Source organism: Castor canadensis, chromosome 7, assembly GCF_047511655.1.
Source record: "Castor canadensis chromosome 7, mCasCan1.hap1v2, whole genome shotgun sequence".
Lineage (NCBI taxonomy): Eukaryota > Metazoa > Chordata > Mammalia > Rodentia > Castoridae > Castor > Castor canadensis.
Window position 1 is genome coordinate 157,066,664 of NC_133392.1, and position 18,966 is coordinate 157,085,629.

An 18,966-nucleotide genomic window follows, 5' to 3' on the forward strand; every position below is an offset into this window, starting at 1 on the left:
CTTAGTTTCATTAAGTCAGAGATAATAACTCTTTGGAGAAACCATTTTTCCTAGAACATAACTAGAATGGTAGACAGAGAAGATATATAAGGTGTAACTAAAGTAATTGAAAGACTCTTGCTTTGAAAACTGTCACTTTTGTTTGAAACAAATTTATGTATGTATTTATTTGTGGTACTTAGGTTTGAACTCAGGGCCCTCACCCATAGTAGTCATGTACTGTACCACTTGAGCCACTCCATTCCACCAGCCCTTTTTTGTGTTGAGTAGTTTTGAGATAGGGTCTTGTGAAATATTTGCCCAATCTGGCTTCGAACTCCGATCCTCTTGATCTCTGCCTCTTGAGTAGCTAGAATTACTTGAATCAAATATATTTATTCTTAAAGGAAACTCTGGTAATTTGAAGGAAGTTGAAGGTTCTGAAGACAGTACACTGAATGACATCCCAAGACATTTTTCTATTGTTGCTCAAATTATTTTTTCATGTGGAAATAATTTATACCACAAGTTTTATTCCCCTTTGTATTGTGGGTTGAAGTTTTTTTGTGGCATTTTTCCCAGTATATGTTGTCCACTGGGTTACACTTTACCTATAAGAAGTATAATGTATTCTTTTACATTGAGATAATTTTTTATTATTAGTGCTGTAGAAACCCCAAACTGTTTGCTAGCTGCAGTGAAAACTCAGTCATATATCATTTGTTGTAACTTTTTAACTGTGACCTATAAGTTTTTATATCTGAAGTATGATTAAGGAAAAGATTTGTTTAATAAAACATTATTTTAGGAAGGAAATAAAAGGAGACATTAAAGTAAGCCAATTTTTTTTTCTCTTCTAGCATTTTTGAAACATTGGGGTTGTTGGAGTGGTTAGATTTTCCCTGGAATTGAGTAAGAAATTCAGAAGACTGAAGCCCAGGCTTACTGTCTACCTTTCACGGAGGCCTAGCCGTGAGAGGACAGAAGAAGGCACGTGGAGAATCATGACAGCTGACAAAGACAAAGACAAAGACAAAGATAAGGACAAAGACAAGGACCGGGACCGAGATCGGGATCGAGAGAGAGAAAAAAGAGACAAAGCAAGAGAGAGTGAGAATTCAAGGCCGCGCAGGAGCTGTACCTTGGAAGGAGGAGCCAAAAATTACGCTGAGAGTGATCACAGTGAGGATGAGGACAATGACAACAATAGTGCCACCACGGAAGAGTCCACGAAGAAGAACAAGAAGAAACCACCGAAGAAAAGATCCCGTTATGAAAGGACAGACACTGGGGAGATAACATCCTATATCACTGAGGATGATGTTGTCTACAGACCAGGAGGTAAGGAACACTCCATTTGAGTCTTCACAGGGTGGGTGAGAGATGGCCTCATGATGATGAAGTAATACCTGTTAACCAACTGGCTAAGGAATGCTGGACCCCCAAGAGTAGACAGTAATTTGGTGTAAGAAAAGTCAAGTTAGTAAACATGGTACTCACTTTGGGTCAGTGGGTTTACCTACTTCTTGCTTATGTTTCCTTGGCCTGCATTTCTGAGTTCTCATGCTGCTCATTCTCTCACTTAATCATTTACTTAATATTTTTTGGTTTTTGGATTCATTCTTGCTTTTCATCTTCAACCATAAATTAGCCTGTTGTGAACCTGTAGAAGGAATACATACATGGCAGAGTTGAGTAAAATTAAGATTTTTGGGCTGGGCACTGGTGGCTCATACCTGTAATTCTAGCTACTTGGGAATATGAGATTAGGGAGGATGGTGATTTGAGGCCAGCTGGGGCAAACAGTTTGCAAGACCCCCTTTCCAAAATAACCAGAGCACAATGGACTGGAGGTGTGACTCAAGTGATAGAGTGCATGCTTTGCAAGTGCAAAGCCCCGAGTTCAAGCTTGGAAACAAGTGATTCAGAAGCTAACAGACGGCAGCAAAGCTTCTTTATTTTTTTTAAATTGGAAAGTATTGTGTGTATTAAGATCCTTTTCTTACAGAATCCAGGTCATTTTGTTTGAATTAGTTATACTGTTGAGAAGTGACAATTTCATAGGAGATAAAATTAAGAGATTAATGCAATCAATCTTGTTTGATGTTTTTCTAAGCAAGGAAGTAGAGAACTTCACTAAGTTATGTCATTAACCCAGTGCAGCCATTCTACTTAGGAGTAATGTAACTGTTACGAACTTCATGTGAAGTTCCAGATTTCGGAGGTCCATATAGGATTTAGCTTTGATTTTTTAAAAGATAGTCAATACTGGAACTTAAATGGGCAAACCTGTGTTCACAACTATAATTTCTTGGTTGATAATTAAGTGAAAAGATACAACAGGACACAAAAATTTCAAAGTTGTTGGTTTAGGAAAGTTAATGCTCTCTTGGAGATTTGGTCTTCTGTAGGTCACACTATTATCAGTGTTTATTTTTGATTGAAGATACATATATTGGACAGTGAGAATGTCTTAGCCACTGAAGAATCTTTCATACAGTTACCATATGCTTCTTATTCATTTAGTGTAACAGGGTCTTGTTATGTAGTTCAGGCTGGCCTGGAACTCCCTTAACAGCAATGACAGTGGGCATGCTGGTGTGCGCCTGTCACCCCAGCTTGGGTTTTGCTTGGGTTGGCCCTAAATCTTGATCCTCCCAATCTCTGCCTCCTCCCTAAGTAGCTGGGGCTACAGGCATGAGACACTGTGCATGGCCCCATTTTCTCCCTGTGTATTTGTTAAAAACTTCTTGGTGTTTTTAGGAATTAGGACTCAAACTGAAAAATGACTATGAAGTAGAATTGATTATATATCCAACACTTAGGTGTTAATTTCTTTTGACACTAATGGAATTTAAGGTGGGATAAATCCAAACCAGGCAAAATGAAATCTGATGATCTCATTTGAATTAAAATGGAGTGTACATATTTAAAAAAAAAGTAACCTATTATCAAACAGTGCTGAGTGGATACAAAAGAGTATAATATGGTATGATTCATTCATACAACATTTAGAAACAGGCACAACTATCTTTTTCTGTTTCAAGTTAGGAGAGAGAGGTAAGGCTTATTGGCACTGGTATGTGGAACAGAATGTGAAGGGGAAGGGACCCTCAGGGTTCTGGTCCTGTTCTGTTTTGTGGTGCTCATTACACGGGTCTGTTCACTTTGTGAAAAATTTATCACACTGAGTATGTCTTGTACTTCATTGAAAAGTTTGTTTACAAAGTAAATTTAAACATGAAATTATTTTCTAAATAGACGATTTCCCTTTGATTAAGGTCTTACTTAAAGAGGAAAGGTTGCCGAATGATATGTTCTAACATTTAGCTACTGATGTTTCACTGAGGGGCTGGTCTGTGATTATTAAGAAGCTAAATTTAGGGTTTTTTTGTTTTTTGGAAGGGTTGGTAGTATTGTGGTTTGGAATTCAGTGCCTCACACTTGCTAGGCAAGTGCTCTGCTACTCAAGCCATGCCCCCAGCCCTTTTGGCTTACTACTTTTTAGGTATGGTTTCATATTTTTTAGTTTGGGTCAGCCTCAGACAGTGATGCTTCTGTCTATGCCTCCCTTGTAGCAGGGACCTTGGGCATGTGTTACCATGCAAGGTTTATTGATTGGGTTGAGAGTTTCACTAATTTATTGCCAGGTTGATCGTGAATCATGATCCTTCATATCTCTGCATCCTGAGTAGTTGGATTTACAGGTGCAAGCCATGTGCTGAATTTACTTTAAAAAAGCCTTTGTTTTCTGAGTCATGAAAGCTTATCTACAGCACTCAGACAAACATTGTTTCTTCCAAATAAAAAAACTGGCATTTTGCGTTCCAAGATTTTTTTTTTTAAATATGAAAGGCTGTTTTCACTAAGTTTATCTGTGTTCTAATATTTAGAAGAATTTGGGGAGATTTTACTGCACATGAAGGTATCGTCTCATTTTTTGTTTGTTTTGTGGTACTGTGGTTTGAACTCAGGGCCTACAGGTTGAGTCACTCTGCCATTCCTTTTTGTGATGGTTTTTTTTTTCGAGACAGGGTCATATGAGCTATTTCCCTGGGCTGGCCTCAAACCATGATCCTCTGATCTCTGCCTCCTGAATAGCTAGCTAGGATTACATACATGTGTGAGATACCATCCCTGACAAGAATATTTTTTATGTAACAAAAAACTTGAGTTTTGGCATGTAGGTATCTTTGGTCCCAGCTTGAGTGGAAATGTATGATATCAGTTGCAAGCAAATTCATTTTCCCTTTATATACCTTGTATTAACTCATGTGAAGCCTTTCAGTGGATCCCTGTTATCAGCATGATCAATTCCAAACTATTCAGCACACCAAACCTTGTGAGATCTGGTTGCCTGCCTGCACAAATAGATCCCTAGATATTACTCTCTATCTCTCTTTGTTTGTTTGTTTTGTTGTGAAACAGGGTCTTAGGGTCTTGTTATATCCCAGGCTGCCCCTGAATTCTCCATCCTCTCACCTTCGCCTCCTGAGTTCTGGGACTGCCGGGGGTACACTACTACACTTGGCTGTAGATCTTATCTCATCTGAAGGAAGCACTGTAAGACAGTGTCAGTGTGCTAGGGCTGCCATAGCAAAACTCTGGAAACAGGGCGTTTTAAACAACAGAGGTTGTTGTCTGCCCTTCTGGAGCTGGGAGCCAAGATCTGTGAGTTGCCAGGCCATGGTACTCCAAGTGACTAGGGAAGAATCTGTTCCAAACCTATTCTATGGCTTCCTTGTTGTGGCAGCATATGTCCAGGCTTCCCTTGACAGTCTCCTTGTTCACTTGTCTCTCTGTCTTTCCAACTTTCTCCTTTTTACAAGGACTCCAACGATACTGGATTCGGGTCCATCCTACTTCATCTCGACTCAGTACATCAGTAACTGTTTCTAGGTCACATTCTAAGGTACTAGGGGGTAAGGACTTCAACATAGGAGGGGGCATTGTTGCACAGTTCAACTGATTAGGAGCAGGATGAGCTTTGCTGTGAGCAGAGTCAGGTTTGAGTAACCCATGTTGAGTGACTGCTTCAGCTCTTGGTTATGTGTCCTTAGAACAGTTGAGAAAATGCATTTATTTTTAATTACATTATAATGTACTTTTAATTCTAGATTGCAATAATTTTTTGTTTTCCTTTTTCTATTGAAATTTTATTTCATCTTTCTGAGCTCAAAGTAATGATTGCCGTTTTCTATATATTAGGAAGTTATTAAGATTCTGCATATGTGAAAGTGTTTTTTTTTTTTTTTTTGTACTGGGGTTTGAACTCAGGGCTTCACACTTGCAAAGCAGACGCTCTGTCACTTGACCCACACCTCCCGTTCATTTTGCTCTTATTTTGCAGTTGGGGTCTTGCAAATTATTTGCCTGGTCTGACCTCAAACCATAATCCTCCTGATCACAGCTTCCCAAGTAGCTGGGATCACAGATGTGAGCCACTGGTGGATGGCCGCAAAAATTAGTTTTTTTTTTTTTTTTTTTAAATTATTTATATGTGCCTACAATGCTTGGGTCATTTCTCCCCCCCACCCCCTCCCTTACCACCGACCCCGCCCCCTTCCTCTCACCCCCAACCTGCCCCCTCCATACTCGGCAGAAACTATTTTGCCCTTATTTTGTTGAAGAGAGAGTATAAGCAATAATAGGAAGGAACAAGGGTTTTTGCTAGTTGAGATAAGGATAGCTATACAGGGAGTTGACTCACATTGATTTCCTGTGTGTGTGTGTTACCTTCTAGGTTAATTCTTCTTGATCTTACCTTTTCTCTAGTTCCTGGTCTCCTTTTCCTATTGGCCTCAGTTGCTTTTAAGGTACCTGCTTTAGTTTCTCTGCGTTGAGGGCAACAAATGCTATCTAGTTTTTTAGGTGTCTTACCTATCCTCATACCTCTCTTCTGTGCTCTCGCTTTATCACGTGCTCAAAGTCCAATCCCCTTGTTGTGTTTGCCCATGATCTAATGTCCGCATATGAGGGAGAACATATGATTTTTGATCTTTTGGGCCAGGCTAACCTCACTCAGAGTGATGTTCTCTAATTCCATCCATTTACCAGTGAATGATAACATTTCGTTCTTCTTCATGGCTGCATAAAATTCCATTGTGTATACATACCACATTTTCTTAATCCCATTCGTCAGTAGTGGGGCATCTTGGCTGTTTCCATAACTTGGCTATTGTGAATAGTGCCGCAATAAACATGCATGTGCAGGTGCCTCTGGAGTAACCTGTGTCACAGTCTTTTGGGTATATTCCCAAGAGTGGTATTGCTGGATCATGTGGTTAGATCAATGTTTAGCATTTTAAGTAGCCTCCAAATTTTTTTCCAGAGTGGTTATACTAGTTTACATTCCCACCAACAGTGTAAGAGGGTTCCTTTTTCCCTGTATCCTTGCCAACACCTGTTGTTGTTGGTGTTGCTAATGACGGCTATTCTAACAGGGGTGAGGTGGAATCTTAGTGTGGTTTTAATTTGCATTTCCTTTATTGCTAGAGATGGTGAGCATTTTTTCATGTGTTTTTTGGCCATTTGAATTTCTTCTTTTGAGAAAGTTCTGTTTAGTTCACTTGCGCATTTCTTTATTGGTTCATTAGTTTTGGGAGAATTTAGTTTTTTAAGTTCCCTATATATTCTGGTTATCAGTCTTTTGATGTGTAGCTGGCAAATATTTTCTCCCACTCTGTGGGTGTTCTCTTCAGTTTAGAGACCATTTCTTTTGATGAACAGAAGCTTTTTAGTTTTATGAGGTCCCATTTATCTATGCTATCTCTTAGTTGTTGTGCTGCTGGGGTTCCATTGAGAAAGTTCTTACCTATACCTACTAACTCCAGAGTAGTTCCTACTCTTTCCTGTATCAACTTTAGAGTTTGGGGTCTGATATTAAGATCCTTGATCCATTTTGAGTTAATATTGGTATAGGGTGATATACATGGATCTAGTTTCAGTTTTTTGCAGACTGCTAACCAGTTTTCCCAGCAGTTTTTGTGGAAGAGGCTGTCTTTTCTCCTCCATTGTATATTTGTAGCGCCTTTGTCAAAGACAAGTTGGTTATAGTTGTGTGGCTTCATATCTGGGTCCTCTATTCTGTTCCAGTGGTATTCATGTCTGTTTTTGTGCCAGTACCATGCTGTTTTTATTGTTATTGCTTTGTAGCATAGTTTGAAGTTGGGTATCGTGATACCTCCATCATTGTTCTTTTGACTGAGTATTGTCTTGGCTATTCGTGGCCTCTTGTGTTTCCATATAAATTTAACGGTAGATTTTTCAATCTCTTCAATGAATGTCATTGGAATTTTGATGGGAATTGCATTAAACATGTAGATTACTTTTGGGAGTATCGACATTTTTACTATGTTGATTCTACCAATCCATGAGCATGGGAGATCTCTCTACTTTCTATAGTCTTCCTCAGTCTTTCTTCAGATGTTTATACTTTTCCTTGTAGAGGTCATTCATATACTTTGTTAGGTTTACACCTAGTTATTTGATTTTTTTTTGAGGTTATTGTAAATGGAATTAGTTTCATATATTCTTTTTCAGTTTGTTCATTATCAGTGTATAGAAATGCTAATGATTTTTCTATGTTGATTTTATATCCTGCTAACTTGCTTTAGCAATTGATGGTGTCTAGGAGCTTCTGAGTAGAGTTTTTTGGGTCTTTAAGGTATAGGATCATGTCGTTTGTCTGCAAATAGGGATATTTTGACAGTTTCTTTACCAATTTGTATTCCTTTTATTCCTTCTTCTTGTCTAATTGCTCTGGCTAGGAATTCCAGTACTATGTTGAATAGGAGTGGAGATAGTGGGCATCCTTGTCTAGTTCCTGATTTTAGAGGGAATGGTTTCAGTTTTTCTCCATCAAGTATAATGCTGGCTGTAGGTTTTTCATATATAGCTTTTATAATGTTGAGGTATTTTCCTTCTATTTTAGGTTTCTTAGAGCTTTTATCATGAAAGTGTTGGATCTTATCAAAGGCTTTTTCTGCATCTATTGAGATGATCAGGTGGTTTTTGTCTTTGCTTTTGTTAATGTGGTTTATTACGTTTATTGATTTTCGTATGTTGAACCACCCTGCATTCCTGGGATGAAGCCTGCTTGGTTGTGGTGAATAATCTTTTCGATATGTTTGCCATTATTTTGTTGAGGATTTTTGCATCACTGTTCATTAAGGAGATTGGCCTATAGGTCTCCTTTTTGGAGGTGTCTTTGCCTGGTTTTGGGATAAGTGTACTACTGGCTTCATAAAAATGTGTTTGGCAGTTTTCCTTCCCTTTCTATTTCGTGGAACAGTTTAAGGAGGGTTGGTATCAGTTCTTCTTTAAAGGTCTGATAGAATTCAGCAGAGAATCCATCAGGTCCTGGGCTTTTCTTTTTGGGGAGACTCTTGATTGCTGCTTCAATTTCATTTTGTGTTATAGATCTATTCAGGTGATTAATATCCTCTTGGTTCAGTTTTGGATGATCATATGTATCTAGAAATCTGTCCATTTCTTTTAAGATTTTCAAATTTATTTGAATCTAGGTTCTTGAAGTAGTCTCTGATGATTTCCTGGACTTTGATGGTGTTTGTTGTTATCTCCCCTTTTGCATTCCTGATTCTATTAATTTGGGTTTTTTCTCTCTTCATTTTAGTCAGGTTTGCCACGGGTCTATCGATCTTGTTTATTTTTTCAAAGAACCAACTTTTTGTTTCATTAATTCTTTGTATGGTTTTTTTGGTTTCTATTTCGTTGATTTCAGCTCTTATTTTTATTTCTCTGCTTTTATTTGTTTTGGGATTTGCTTGTTCTTGTTTTTCTAGGAGTTTGAGATGTATCATTAGGTCATTGATTTGGGATCTTTCAGTCACTTGTGGCTATAAACTTTCCTCTCAGGACTGCCTTTGCTGTGTCCCATAGGTTCCGGTAGTTTGTGTTTTCATTTTCATTGACTTCCAGGAACTTTTTAATTTCCTCTTTTATTTCATCAGTGACTCATTGTTCATTAAGTAATGAGTTATTCAGTTTCCTGCTGTTTGCATGTTTTTTGTCTTTTGTTTTTGAGTTCTAGTTTTATTGCATTGTGATCAGATAGAATGCATGGTGTAATTTCTATATTCTTATATTTGCTAAGGCTTGGTTTGTGCCCTAGGATATGATCTATTTTGGAGAAGGTTCCATGGGCTGCTGAGAAGAATGTATATTGTGTAAAAGTTGGATGAAATGTTCTGTAGACATCAAGTAGGTCCATTTGATGTATTGTATATTTTAGATCTTGGATTTCTTTATTGATATTTTGTTTGGATGACCTATCTGTTGATGATAATGGGGTGTTAAAGTCTCCCACAACCACTGTGTTGGTATTAATACACGCTTTTAGGGTATGTTTGATGAAATTGGTGTGTTGACATTCGGTGCATATAGATTGATAATTATTATTTCCTTTTTGTCTATTTCCCCTTTTATTAGTATGGAATGTCCTTCTTTATCTCGTTTGATCAATGTAGGTTTGAAGTCTACTTTGTCAGAGATAAGTATTGCTACTCCTGCCTGTTTTCGGGGGCCATTGGCTTGGTAAATCTTCTTCCAGCCTTTCATCCTTAGCCTATGCTTATTTCTGTCGGTGAGATGGGTCTCCTGTAAGGAACAAATTGTTGGATCTTCCTTTTTAACCCATTTCGTCAAGTGGTGCCTTTTGATGGGTGAATTAAGTCCGTTAACATTAAGTGTTAGTACTGATAGGTATGTGTTGATTCCTGTCATGTAGTTGTTTTAGTTGTTTGAAGGTTTGATTGTGTGTACCAAAGTTGAGGTTACTCTCTACCTTCTTCCTTTTTCTTTTCCTGTAGTTTGTTGCTGCCTGTCCTTTAATGGTTAAGTTGGGTTTCACTTTCTGTGTTCAGAATCCCTTGAAGAATCTTTTGTAGTGGTGGCTTTGTGTTCACATACTGTTTTAGTTTCTGCTTATCATGGAAGACTTTTATTGCTCCATCTATTTTGAATGATAGTTTTGCTGGGTAGAGTATCCTGGGGTTGAAGTTATTTTCATTCAGTGCCCGGAAGATCTCTCCTCAAGCTCTTCTTGCTTTTAATGTTTCTGTTGAGAAGTCTGCTGTGATTTTGATGGGTTTACCTTTGTATGTTATTTGTTTTTTCTCTCTTATAGCCTTCAATATTCTTTCCCTAGTTTCTGAACGTGTTGTTTTAATGATGATATGCTCTGGGGTAGTTCTATTTTGATCTGGTCTGTTTGGTGTCCTGGAGGCCTCTTGCATCTGTATGGGAATAGCTTTCTCTAGAGTTGGGAAATTTTCTGTTATTATTATTATTGAATATATTACGCATTCCCTTTGCTTGCACCTCTTCTCCTTCTTTGATGCCCATGATTGTCAGGTTTGATGTTTTGATAGAATCGGTGAGTTCTTGCATTTTCTTTTCACAGGTGTTGAGTTGTGTAACTAATAGTTCTTTGATTTTTCTTTTAATTACCACTTCATCTTCAAGTTCTGAGATTCTGTCTTCTGTTGTATTCTGATGCATTGGCCTTCCGTTTTGTTTTGCAATTCTGTTTCATTCTTTTTTCTAAGGTTTTCCATATCCTTTGGTGATGTCTGTTTTTGTCCTGAGTTCACTAATCGCTTTATTAATTGTGTTCTTTGTTTCACTCTGGTACTTTTATAAACAAATAAACAAGTAGAAAAAAACAGAACAAAGAAAGAAACAAAAAAAGTTTCAAAGATACAAACAGGGAGAGACAGTGTACTTCTCAACCATAAACTGAAAAGGTATTAGAGAGACAGAGATAGGATTGATAAAAGAAAAATTAAAATAAAATAATAAAATAAAATCAATAAAAGAAAAAAAGAAAAAAAAATATAAAATCTCCAAGTTCAAATGCAATAAAGTTTCAGTCTTAATAATTTTGGTGTTTTTCCCTCAGCCTCCAATCCTGGAGATGGTCCCTCCGAAGTAGTTCTGTGGTTGTCTCATCAACAGGGAAAAAGACTGGAAAATCCAAAATAAAATTGCACAAAACAAAATAAAACCCCACAAAGTATCCCAAGTTCAAATGCAATATAGTTTCAGTAAGTTTTTTGGCATGCAAGTGTAGTTCAGTTGTTGTCTCATTTAAGGTAGGGAGAGAAAAAAGAAAAAAAACAAAGTCTGGAGACAGGTTTGTGAATGGCTATCTGCAGCTGAGGCTTGCCTGCCCGCTGTGGTCAGCCTGCTGTTGCTGGAGGTGTTATTTATGCAGATCTCAGGGGTGAGCTTAGCAGTCACCTGGCCCCACAGGCTTTGTTTACTCTGAGTTCTGGGTGTGAGCCACTGCTACAAGCTTTCCCCTTTCTAAGCACACTGTGGGAGGTGACACTGCACCCGCTTTCTCAGGTCAGCGTGTGTATTTACAGCTCACGTGGGAAGTGGGCCTTCCCCCTCTCCTGTGGAGTTTTCTTCCCTCCGCCACTTTTACAAGCTTTCCCGCTCCTGCTTGCTGGGCATGTGCTGCTGCTCCTGCCTTCTCTAGCCTGGCTTGTTTGTTTACAGTTCTGTGAGGGATTCCCCTTCCCCATTCAGGGCACCCCACCCACTTTGCTATGTGTCTTTTCTGTTGTTATTGCTTATTAGTCATTCTCTTTTTTTTTTTTCCTGGGTGGGCATCGGTCTGTCCAGGGAGTTGTGCTGATGTGGCTCAGGGTTGTGTGTGGGAGTTCCGCATACCGCTTAGCTCACCTTGTGGTCCGTGTCTTCACAAGCCATCTGGACGCAGGCGTCTGGCAGTGGCACCGGTGCTCTCCTGGTTTCTCTGTTTAACATGAAGTGGAGATGCTCTGTGCAGGCTGGAGGTGTGGTGGAGTCAAAGTTTTGCCTCTTCTCGGTGGTTTTTTCCTGTAAGGTGTATCTCCAGCGTCTCTCCAAGATTTCACTTTAGGAGGCACGCTTTCTGCTTCCTCCCTCTAGCCGCCATCTTGGAATTTCCCCCATACTTAATTTTCTAATTAATAATTAGATACATTTGAGGAAATATCTGTAAACATGTAAATTATGAAGCATAATAACAAAACAAATCACAGTGAACTGTGCTTAGGAATTGAGGCTCTCACCCCCCTTTTCCTCTGCCACCTTTTTTTTGGTGTACCCAAAAACTCTTAAACAAATAAAAATGATGACTTTATCTCTGAGGGTAGAAAAAAGAAGAGAAATGGCTATTCTCAAGTTATTCTAACTGGGGAGTGGGGGCGGGGAGGAAGAAAGAGAAGTGATGGAAATTTGGAGGCCAGCCATGTCCTTTTCAGTTTCACATTTTCTGTCTAGTGGCCTGGAGTTTAGTCACTTTACTGCTCAAATCATTGGCCACAGATTCTTAACCCACAGGAGTTGGTTAGAAATGCAGTCTCAGGTTCTGTCCCCGGTGTCCTAAATTAGAATCTTTGTTTTATTTGATAAGATTCTGAGGTGATTTACACATGAACAGTTTTGAATTACTGATCTAGGCCAGCACTTCTTAGTCTTTTTCAGGTTTCTACACAAATTGAAATGAGTTTGTGACCTCGAGAGCCAAGAAGGTTAGCATGGTTGCTTGCTTATCATCCATGTCACTTACATGTAGAAGATTAGGATTTAGGTAAAACTGAAATAAAACCCGAAAATGCTTTTGTGTGTGTGTGTGTGTGTGTGTGTGTGTGTGTGTGTGTGTGTGTGTGTGTGTGTGATGGGTTCTTGCTATATATCCTAGGCTGCCCTGGAACTCAGTATCCTCCTGCCTCAGCCTCTCAAGTGAGTGCTGAGATTACAGGAGTATATCACTATACCCAACGGAAATCATGCATTTTAAAGGGGAAATGGTACATTTGGTTTCCTGCCTTAAGGTTTTGATGTGTAATGCAATGCATATGTTTCAAATGCAGTAGCTGAATTAAGTTCTGAACGATTGACGGGGAACAGTTTGGATCTTCTAAAATGCCTGATTTCAAAGGGAGCTGTGCGCTTGGGTATACATGAGGAAATGAGGAAGGAGTAGGCATGGATGGTAGGTAACCACTGTTTTAAAAGCACAGCTTCTTTCTAGTGCTGGCCTTGTTTTTCACTTTCAAGAAAATCTATAAATGGTTAATAAATACATGAAGAAAAATGCTCAACATCCTTAGCTGTAAAGGAAATATAAACCAAAACAACATTTAGATTGTATCTCACTCCAGTCAGAATGGCTGTCATCAAGGAAACAAACAAAAACAACTGCTTGGGGAGTACACTGTTGGTAGACGTGTAAATTAATCAGCATTACAGAAATTAGGATAGAGGGTCCTTAGAAAGCTAAGTATAGAACTACCATATGATCCCGCCATACTACTCTGTGTGTGTGTATCTAGATACATAGTCAACATAGAGGCAAGATACCTGCATACCATGTTTATAGCAGCACTACTCACAAAAGCCAAAATGTGGAATTAGCTCAGGTGCCCATCATCATTTTCTATATCATGAATAAAGTATTCATGTATTCAGTAAAGTATTCTGTATACTCAGCCATAAAGAAGAATGAAATTATGTCATTTGTAGAAAAATGAATAGAACTAGAGATCATCATGTTAAATGAAATAAGTCAGACTGAGAAAGACACTATCACATGCCCTCTCTCACATTTGGAATCTAGTCCTTAAAAATGAATGACAGGAATGTAAAACAGGTTCTGTTTGGGTTGGTTAGCAACAGAAGGGAGGAGGGTGGAAGGGCAGTTGAATATGGACAGAAGTCCTTTATGCACATGTAGGAAAATAGAACGGTGAAACCTGTTGAAATTGTTTTAAGAAGTGAGTGGATAGTGGGATAAATTTGATTTGGGTACATTGTATACATATATGACAATATCACAATGAAATCTCTTTGTACAACTAATATACACTAATGAAAATGTAAAGCAGAAATCCCTGCAGGACCTAGGCCTTGTTTGACGTAGGCATTGTTTTCCTGTTACATGGATGAGGAAGTAAAGGCTTAGAGGCCAAGGTCACACAGCTAGTTTGCAAAATGCCACAGGCCTATGGAAATTGGTTAAAGTGAAGAGTGAATGGGTGTCTGTATAAAATACTGAAGATAATAATATCAAAACAGAAAAGTACCAGGCTGAGGATGTAAGTAGCTCAGTGGTAGAGTTTTTGCCTAGTCCCTGGATTCCATCCTTATAAAAGTGTACATCTATATTAAAAAGAAAAAAAAGAGGTAAGACACAAATTATCTAATTCTTTTTTTCTTTTTTTACTCCTAAAATTATATCTCATCTGCTTTCAAAACTTGTACTGCTCCTGGCATTGTTTTTTTGCACCTTTCTAGTCCTTAAAAAAAATCCCTACTGTACACAGTCACATCTGTAAACACCAGCTGCTCAAAAGTCTCATTATGATTTTTGTGAGTTCAAAATCAGCCTGAGCAGTCTATTGAGACTCTGTCTCAAAAAAAAAAAATTCTAAGGTCGGGTGTGTTTGTGCACACCTGTAATCCCAGATACTCTGTAGTTAGAGTTCCATACTAGCCCAGGCAAAGTTAGCACAAAACCCTATCTGAAAAGAGACAGACAGAGATATCAGGGTTGTAGAATATGGGCTTAGCGTGTGTACAAGGCTCTGGGTTTATTACTAGCACCAGGAAAAAAAGAAGTATCTTTTTTTTTCCTGTGTGTGTCACGTTTATGTGTGGCTGTAATGATATTTTAGAAAGCAGATGCACACCAATTATAGGAAATAATGTGAATGGGAAAAGATAAGTTCCCAAATATTTATTCTGATCATGATTACTGGTTTTGAACCCCAAACTCACATGATTAGAAGGGAAATACAGGTTCAGTAATCTAATAGAAGCAAGCAGATTGTATATGCTAAAGTTGTTTGGATGCAAGCTGGAGAAGTTACTGTTTAGTACTGTATCCATCCATTTTGAATAAGAGTTTAACTTTCTTATGCTAGAAGCAGTTATATACCCTGGGTACAGTTTCAAGTTCTGCCACCTCCTGGTTTCTTAATGTTGTCCATCTAGGTATTTGCTTATACAGCTGCTTCCTAGTGACCACTTCTCTGTCGCACAGCCAGGTACATCCCACTTGACTGTCCACTGACGAGTCCCACACCCTGCATATACTGTGAAGATATGGCAGTGTCTGCTTCTTAGTCACAGTGTGATACCATAGAACTCATGCCTGCTTTCTTAAACCCACCAATTAAAACTCCCGTTGGGAAGCCTGATTGGATAATGGCTTGGACCCTATAATGGCCTTGGCCAGGAGTCTTTATCCTTTCCTCTCGTCTCTCCCCTTCTTTAAAGACCTCCGTGTATTGTCTCCAGGTATGCTCTGTACCTCCCAAGGCCCAGTGAGTAGTAAGATACTTATTTTTATCTTTGTTTCTACTAATGGTTGAATGGGTGGTCTCAGTTTTAAAGACCCTAAGTTAAAGCAATCACATAACAAAAAGATAATTTGTTGTGGAATGACTTACTAAATGAGTGGGAAGCTGGAGAGAACTCTTTACAATCTGCTTGGAATGAGGGCATTTCTGATTTTTTGGCCAGTGGAACTACTGGTCATTCCTCCTTGATACTACAACTGAGTAGGTACTCTTTTTGCTCTCTTCTCAGGTCAAGAGACACAGTCCCAGAAGAGAATTTCAACTGATTCAGCTTGAATGCCATGTCTGTGTCTTGTAGAAAAAGACAGAAATTTTGATGTGTTATTTCTCCTAACCTTGTGTGTGGTGGGCTGAAGTAGTTCCTCAGTGAAATTGGGGGAGCAGCTCAGTGGGAGGAACAGATGTGGGATGATGAGAAAACATTACATGTTCATTGCATTCAGTTCATCAGGTGACTGCCCTAGAGCACTGTGTTCAAGGAGATCTTGTCATCAGTTGTCGATATTTAGAAATAGTTTGTTTTGCTCCACGCGCAACAGGCGAATAGAGGAATAATGTCAATAGAATGTACAATCTGTGCTGGCTCATGTGTAGCTTTGCCTAGGCAAGAGGAGTTTGAATAGAGGGAGTAGAATTATGGTATATAAGAAAATGGTATAATGTGGTATTTTATTTTGTCAGGAAAGGAAAAATAAGAGCTTTTTTATTGCCATTTAAAATGAAATGAAAAAAAGAGTACCTGAGGCAGGGTGCCCTGTCTGCTATGCTCACCTGCATAAACCCTCCTTCATCTGCATTGTTTTGTTGCTTTAAGGCCAGCATCTGTTGGTTTTTTCTGTTCAGAAAATTCCTAAGGCAGCCTTTGGCCACTCTTTGGTACTTGCCTGTGTTGTCTTATTTCTGTAGGTATACTTATTGATATTTTTAAAAAACACCTGATTTTAAAGCTGCGTATGTTTTGAGTAGTCTGCCTGTTACCTTGTGTTTTATATGTCTTTTTTTGAGGTTTCCTTTATATCACACACTTTTTTTTTTGTCCTCAACACTGGGGTTTGGACTCTGGGCCTCATGTTTGCTAGGCAGGCACACTACCCCTTGAGCCATGTTCTTTATATGTCTACTTAAAAATCACCCTTGAAAATGACCAAGAACACGGTAAATGTTTGGTAAGTATTTGAAGATATTTTTATGAGCGTCAAATTCAGGAAAGTAGCTTCCTGGTAATACACTCATCTCGATTTCATGACTCCCACTCTTCCGCCTCTTAGCTGTCACCTTCCCTCCATTGAGTCCCCTGATGCCAGTAATTGTTTGGTCTCACCAAGATTTTCAGTCCATGGGTCTCACCTGCTCTTCAAGGCCCCTTAACCCCCTGACATCCTCATCACACCTGGCTGAAATACCACCATTCCCATTAGTATTGTGTGCCTTTACCTACCAGTTGGCTTACTAGTACAGGGATCTTTCTCCTTTTCATTGAGTGCATGGATATATCCCAGCCTGGGAAAGTGTCTAGTGCACAGCAGACTCTTATTCATTCCCCAGGTATTTGTTAGCTTGGGCAGAAGTAGCAACTAGAGGAGTGCACAGCCTTTGTGTGGTAGGTAACCTTCCCTGGAGAGCATCATCGCAGCTCTTAAGGACCTGGGGAGTGAACACGTGGACGGAGAGATTGATAGAAGAATCTTTTGAGAATGGCTCTTAAGTTTGATAATTTGTCTGCAGAAAAGACTATCTTTGCAGTTGACTTTGTTTAAAAAAAATTCGTATTCAATTTGTTAAAAATTAAAGAACACTGCTCTGCTGTTTTTAAAGTTCAGGTTATTTATAAACTTATCCTGTTTGTAAATTAAACTAATTTTAGTAGTCACTTTTAAGGGATTTTTGAATCTTGAATTGATCTTATTTATAATTTCTTCAACATTTAAGCCTGCCTTCATAGCTTTTTTTCCTTTTTAGTTTTAAAACATTTTTTAAATTGATGGATACTATATGTATTTGTCATGTACAACACGATGTTTTGAAGTATGTATATGTTTTTGAAGAACTCAGATGTAGTTAATGGGCACATGTATTACTTCATGTAGTGACCATTTTTGTGATGAAAACACTTCACATGCATTCCTTCATATTTTCCCAGAATATAGTATATTGTGAATCCAAGTCACCATGTTATGTAACAGATATCCTGAACTTTCTCCTCTCCAGCTGAAGCCTTACCACTTTTTCTACAGCACCCAAATCTCTAGTAACCACTATTCTATTCTCTGCTGTTATCAGGTCGATTTTTTTTCTCCTCTTCCTTCTTCTTCCCCCCACCCCCCTGTTTTTTTTTTTTTTTGGTTAATGACAGGGTCTGGCTATGTAGCCCAGGCTGGCCTTGAACTCAAGATCCTCTCCTCTGTTGGAAATGTAGGCCTCAAAAGTGACCACGTGGAGAGGAGTGATCTGGCCAAGAGATTCTTTATTGCCGGGTGGCAGAGAGAGAGAGCCAAGAGAGCGAGAAGCAGGAAGGGCAGGGGCTTAAATACCCCTCAGTGAGATTCAGCATGATCTGATTGGTTAGGATCTTATGGTTCATGCTGATTGGCAGAAAGAGAATTCAAGCTAGACTTGAGGCAGGACCGTGACCCTGGAAAACAGAAGTTTAAGGGTGCATTATCAGCACCATTATTGCCAGCATTCCTCCCTTTTTTGTTTGTTAAGGAAGGGGGGCGCTGTGTTCGCTCTGGCTTCTTTGAGCTGGCAAGGGGCGGCGTGGGGGAAGGGAGGGTTAGTTGGCAAACAATGTTGGGGTGGTGAGCCCCATGATGGCGTACACCCAGGCTCCAAAATGAAAATTTCCTCTTCCCTGACATTGATGAAGGTCTGTTGTAGCCATAGGTCATAAAGAGTCTCGAGCCAATCCTCCGACCTCCGCATGGTGGGTATCAGCCAACTATCCTGGTGTTTTGGAGAGGTTGGTATCCCTGGAGGTACAGCTGGTTAAATTTTTGATTAGCAAGAGCAGACATGTGTGTGATACAAGGGAGGAAGCTTAAGAATAGGAGAGCAAGATCATAGGCATCAGGATGGGCATTGGCCAGGAGAACCACTGTGACATGTTGTTCCCTAGACAATTTCAAGAGTCCTCCAGTTCCCTTCTCCATTTTTCTAATTGTTTCTTGAGAGGTTCTGCCATTGTTGGAACCCACTGAGCCTGACAGCAGTGGGTGTCATGAGAATGATCAGATGAGGGCTGGTCCATTGAAATCCCAATGGAGAGGGTAGAAGATCCTTTTTGGAGAATAAGATGCCCTGGTTTAACAGAAATTGTTATAGGGTGGGACAGGATCTGGTTTGCATGCTCTCTGAGAAGTTCCCTGAGAAGGCAGGTAGTCAGCCAGAGGAGCAGAGTCTCTTGGAGTCAAGTTTTCTAAGAGAAATGGGTGGCCATACATTATCTAAGACTCAAATAGGAATATTAGGAGGAGCATAAAAAGGTGTCTGTTCTGGGACTACCTACCTAGGGATCTAAATTCTGCAAAATTCCTGTAACTTCCAGGAAAGCTGTAAGCTGTCTTATGGTATGGGGGTTGGGAAACGGAAGATTGGGTTGATGCATTTATGA

At 39.2% G+C, this 18,966-nt stretch overlaps 1 protein-coding gene across 7 annotated transcripts in view; it reads left to right on the forward strand.

Annotated features, from left to right (window-relative positions):
- The window catches only part of Rere (arginine-glutamic acid dipeptide repeats), a 379,832-nt gene that overhangs the window by 130,508 nt on the left and 230,358 nt on the right, over positions 1-18,966 (forward strand). For all 7 annotated transcript variants that reach the window (XM_074081432.1, XM_074081437.1, XM_074081435.1 and 4 more), the window contains one exon: positions 840-1,320. In XM_074081432.1, the coding sequence (XP_073937533.1) occupies positions 984-1,320 (337 nt within the window). In that variant the 5' untranslated portion in view covers positions 840-983. The remainder of the gene's footprint in view (positions 1-839; positions 1,321-18,966) is intronic.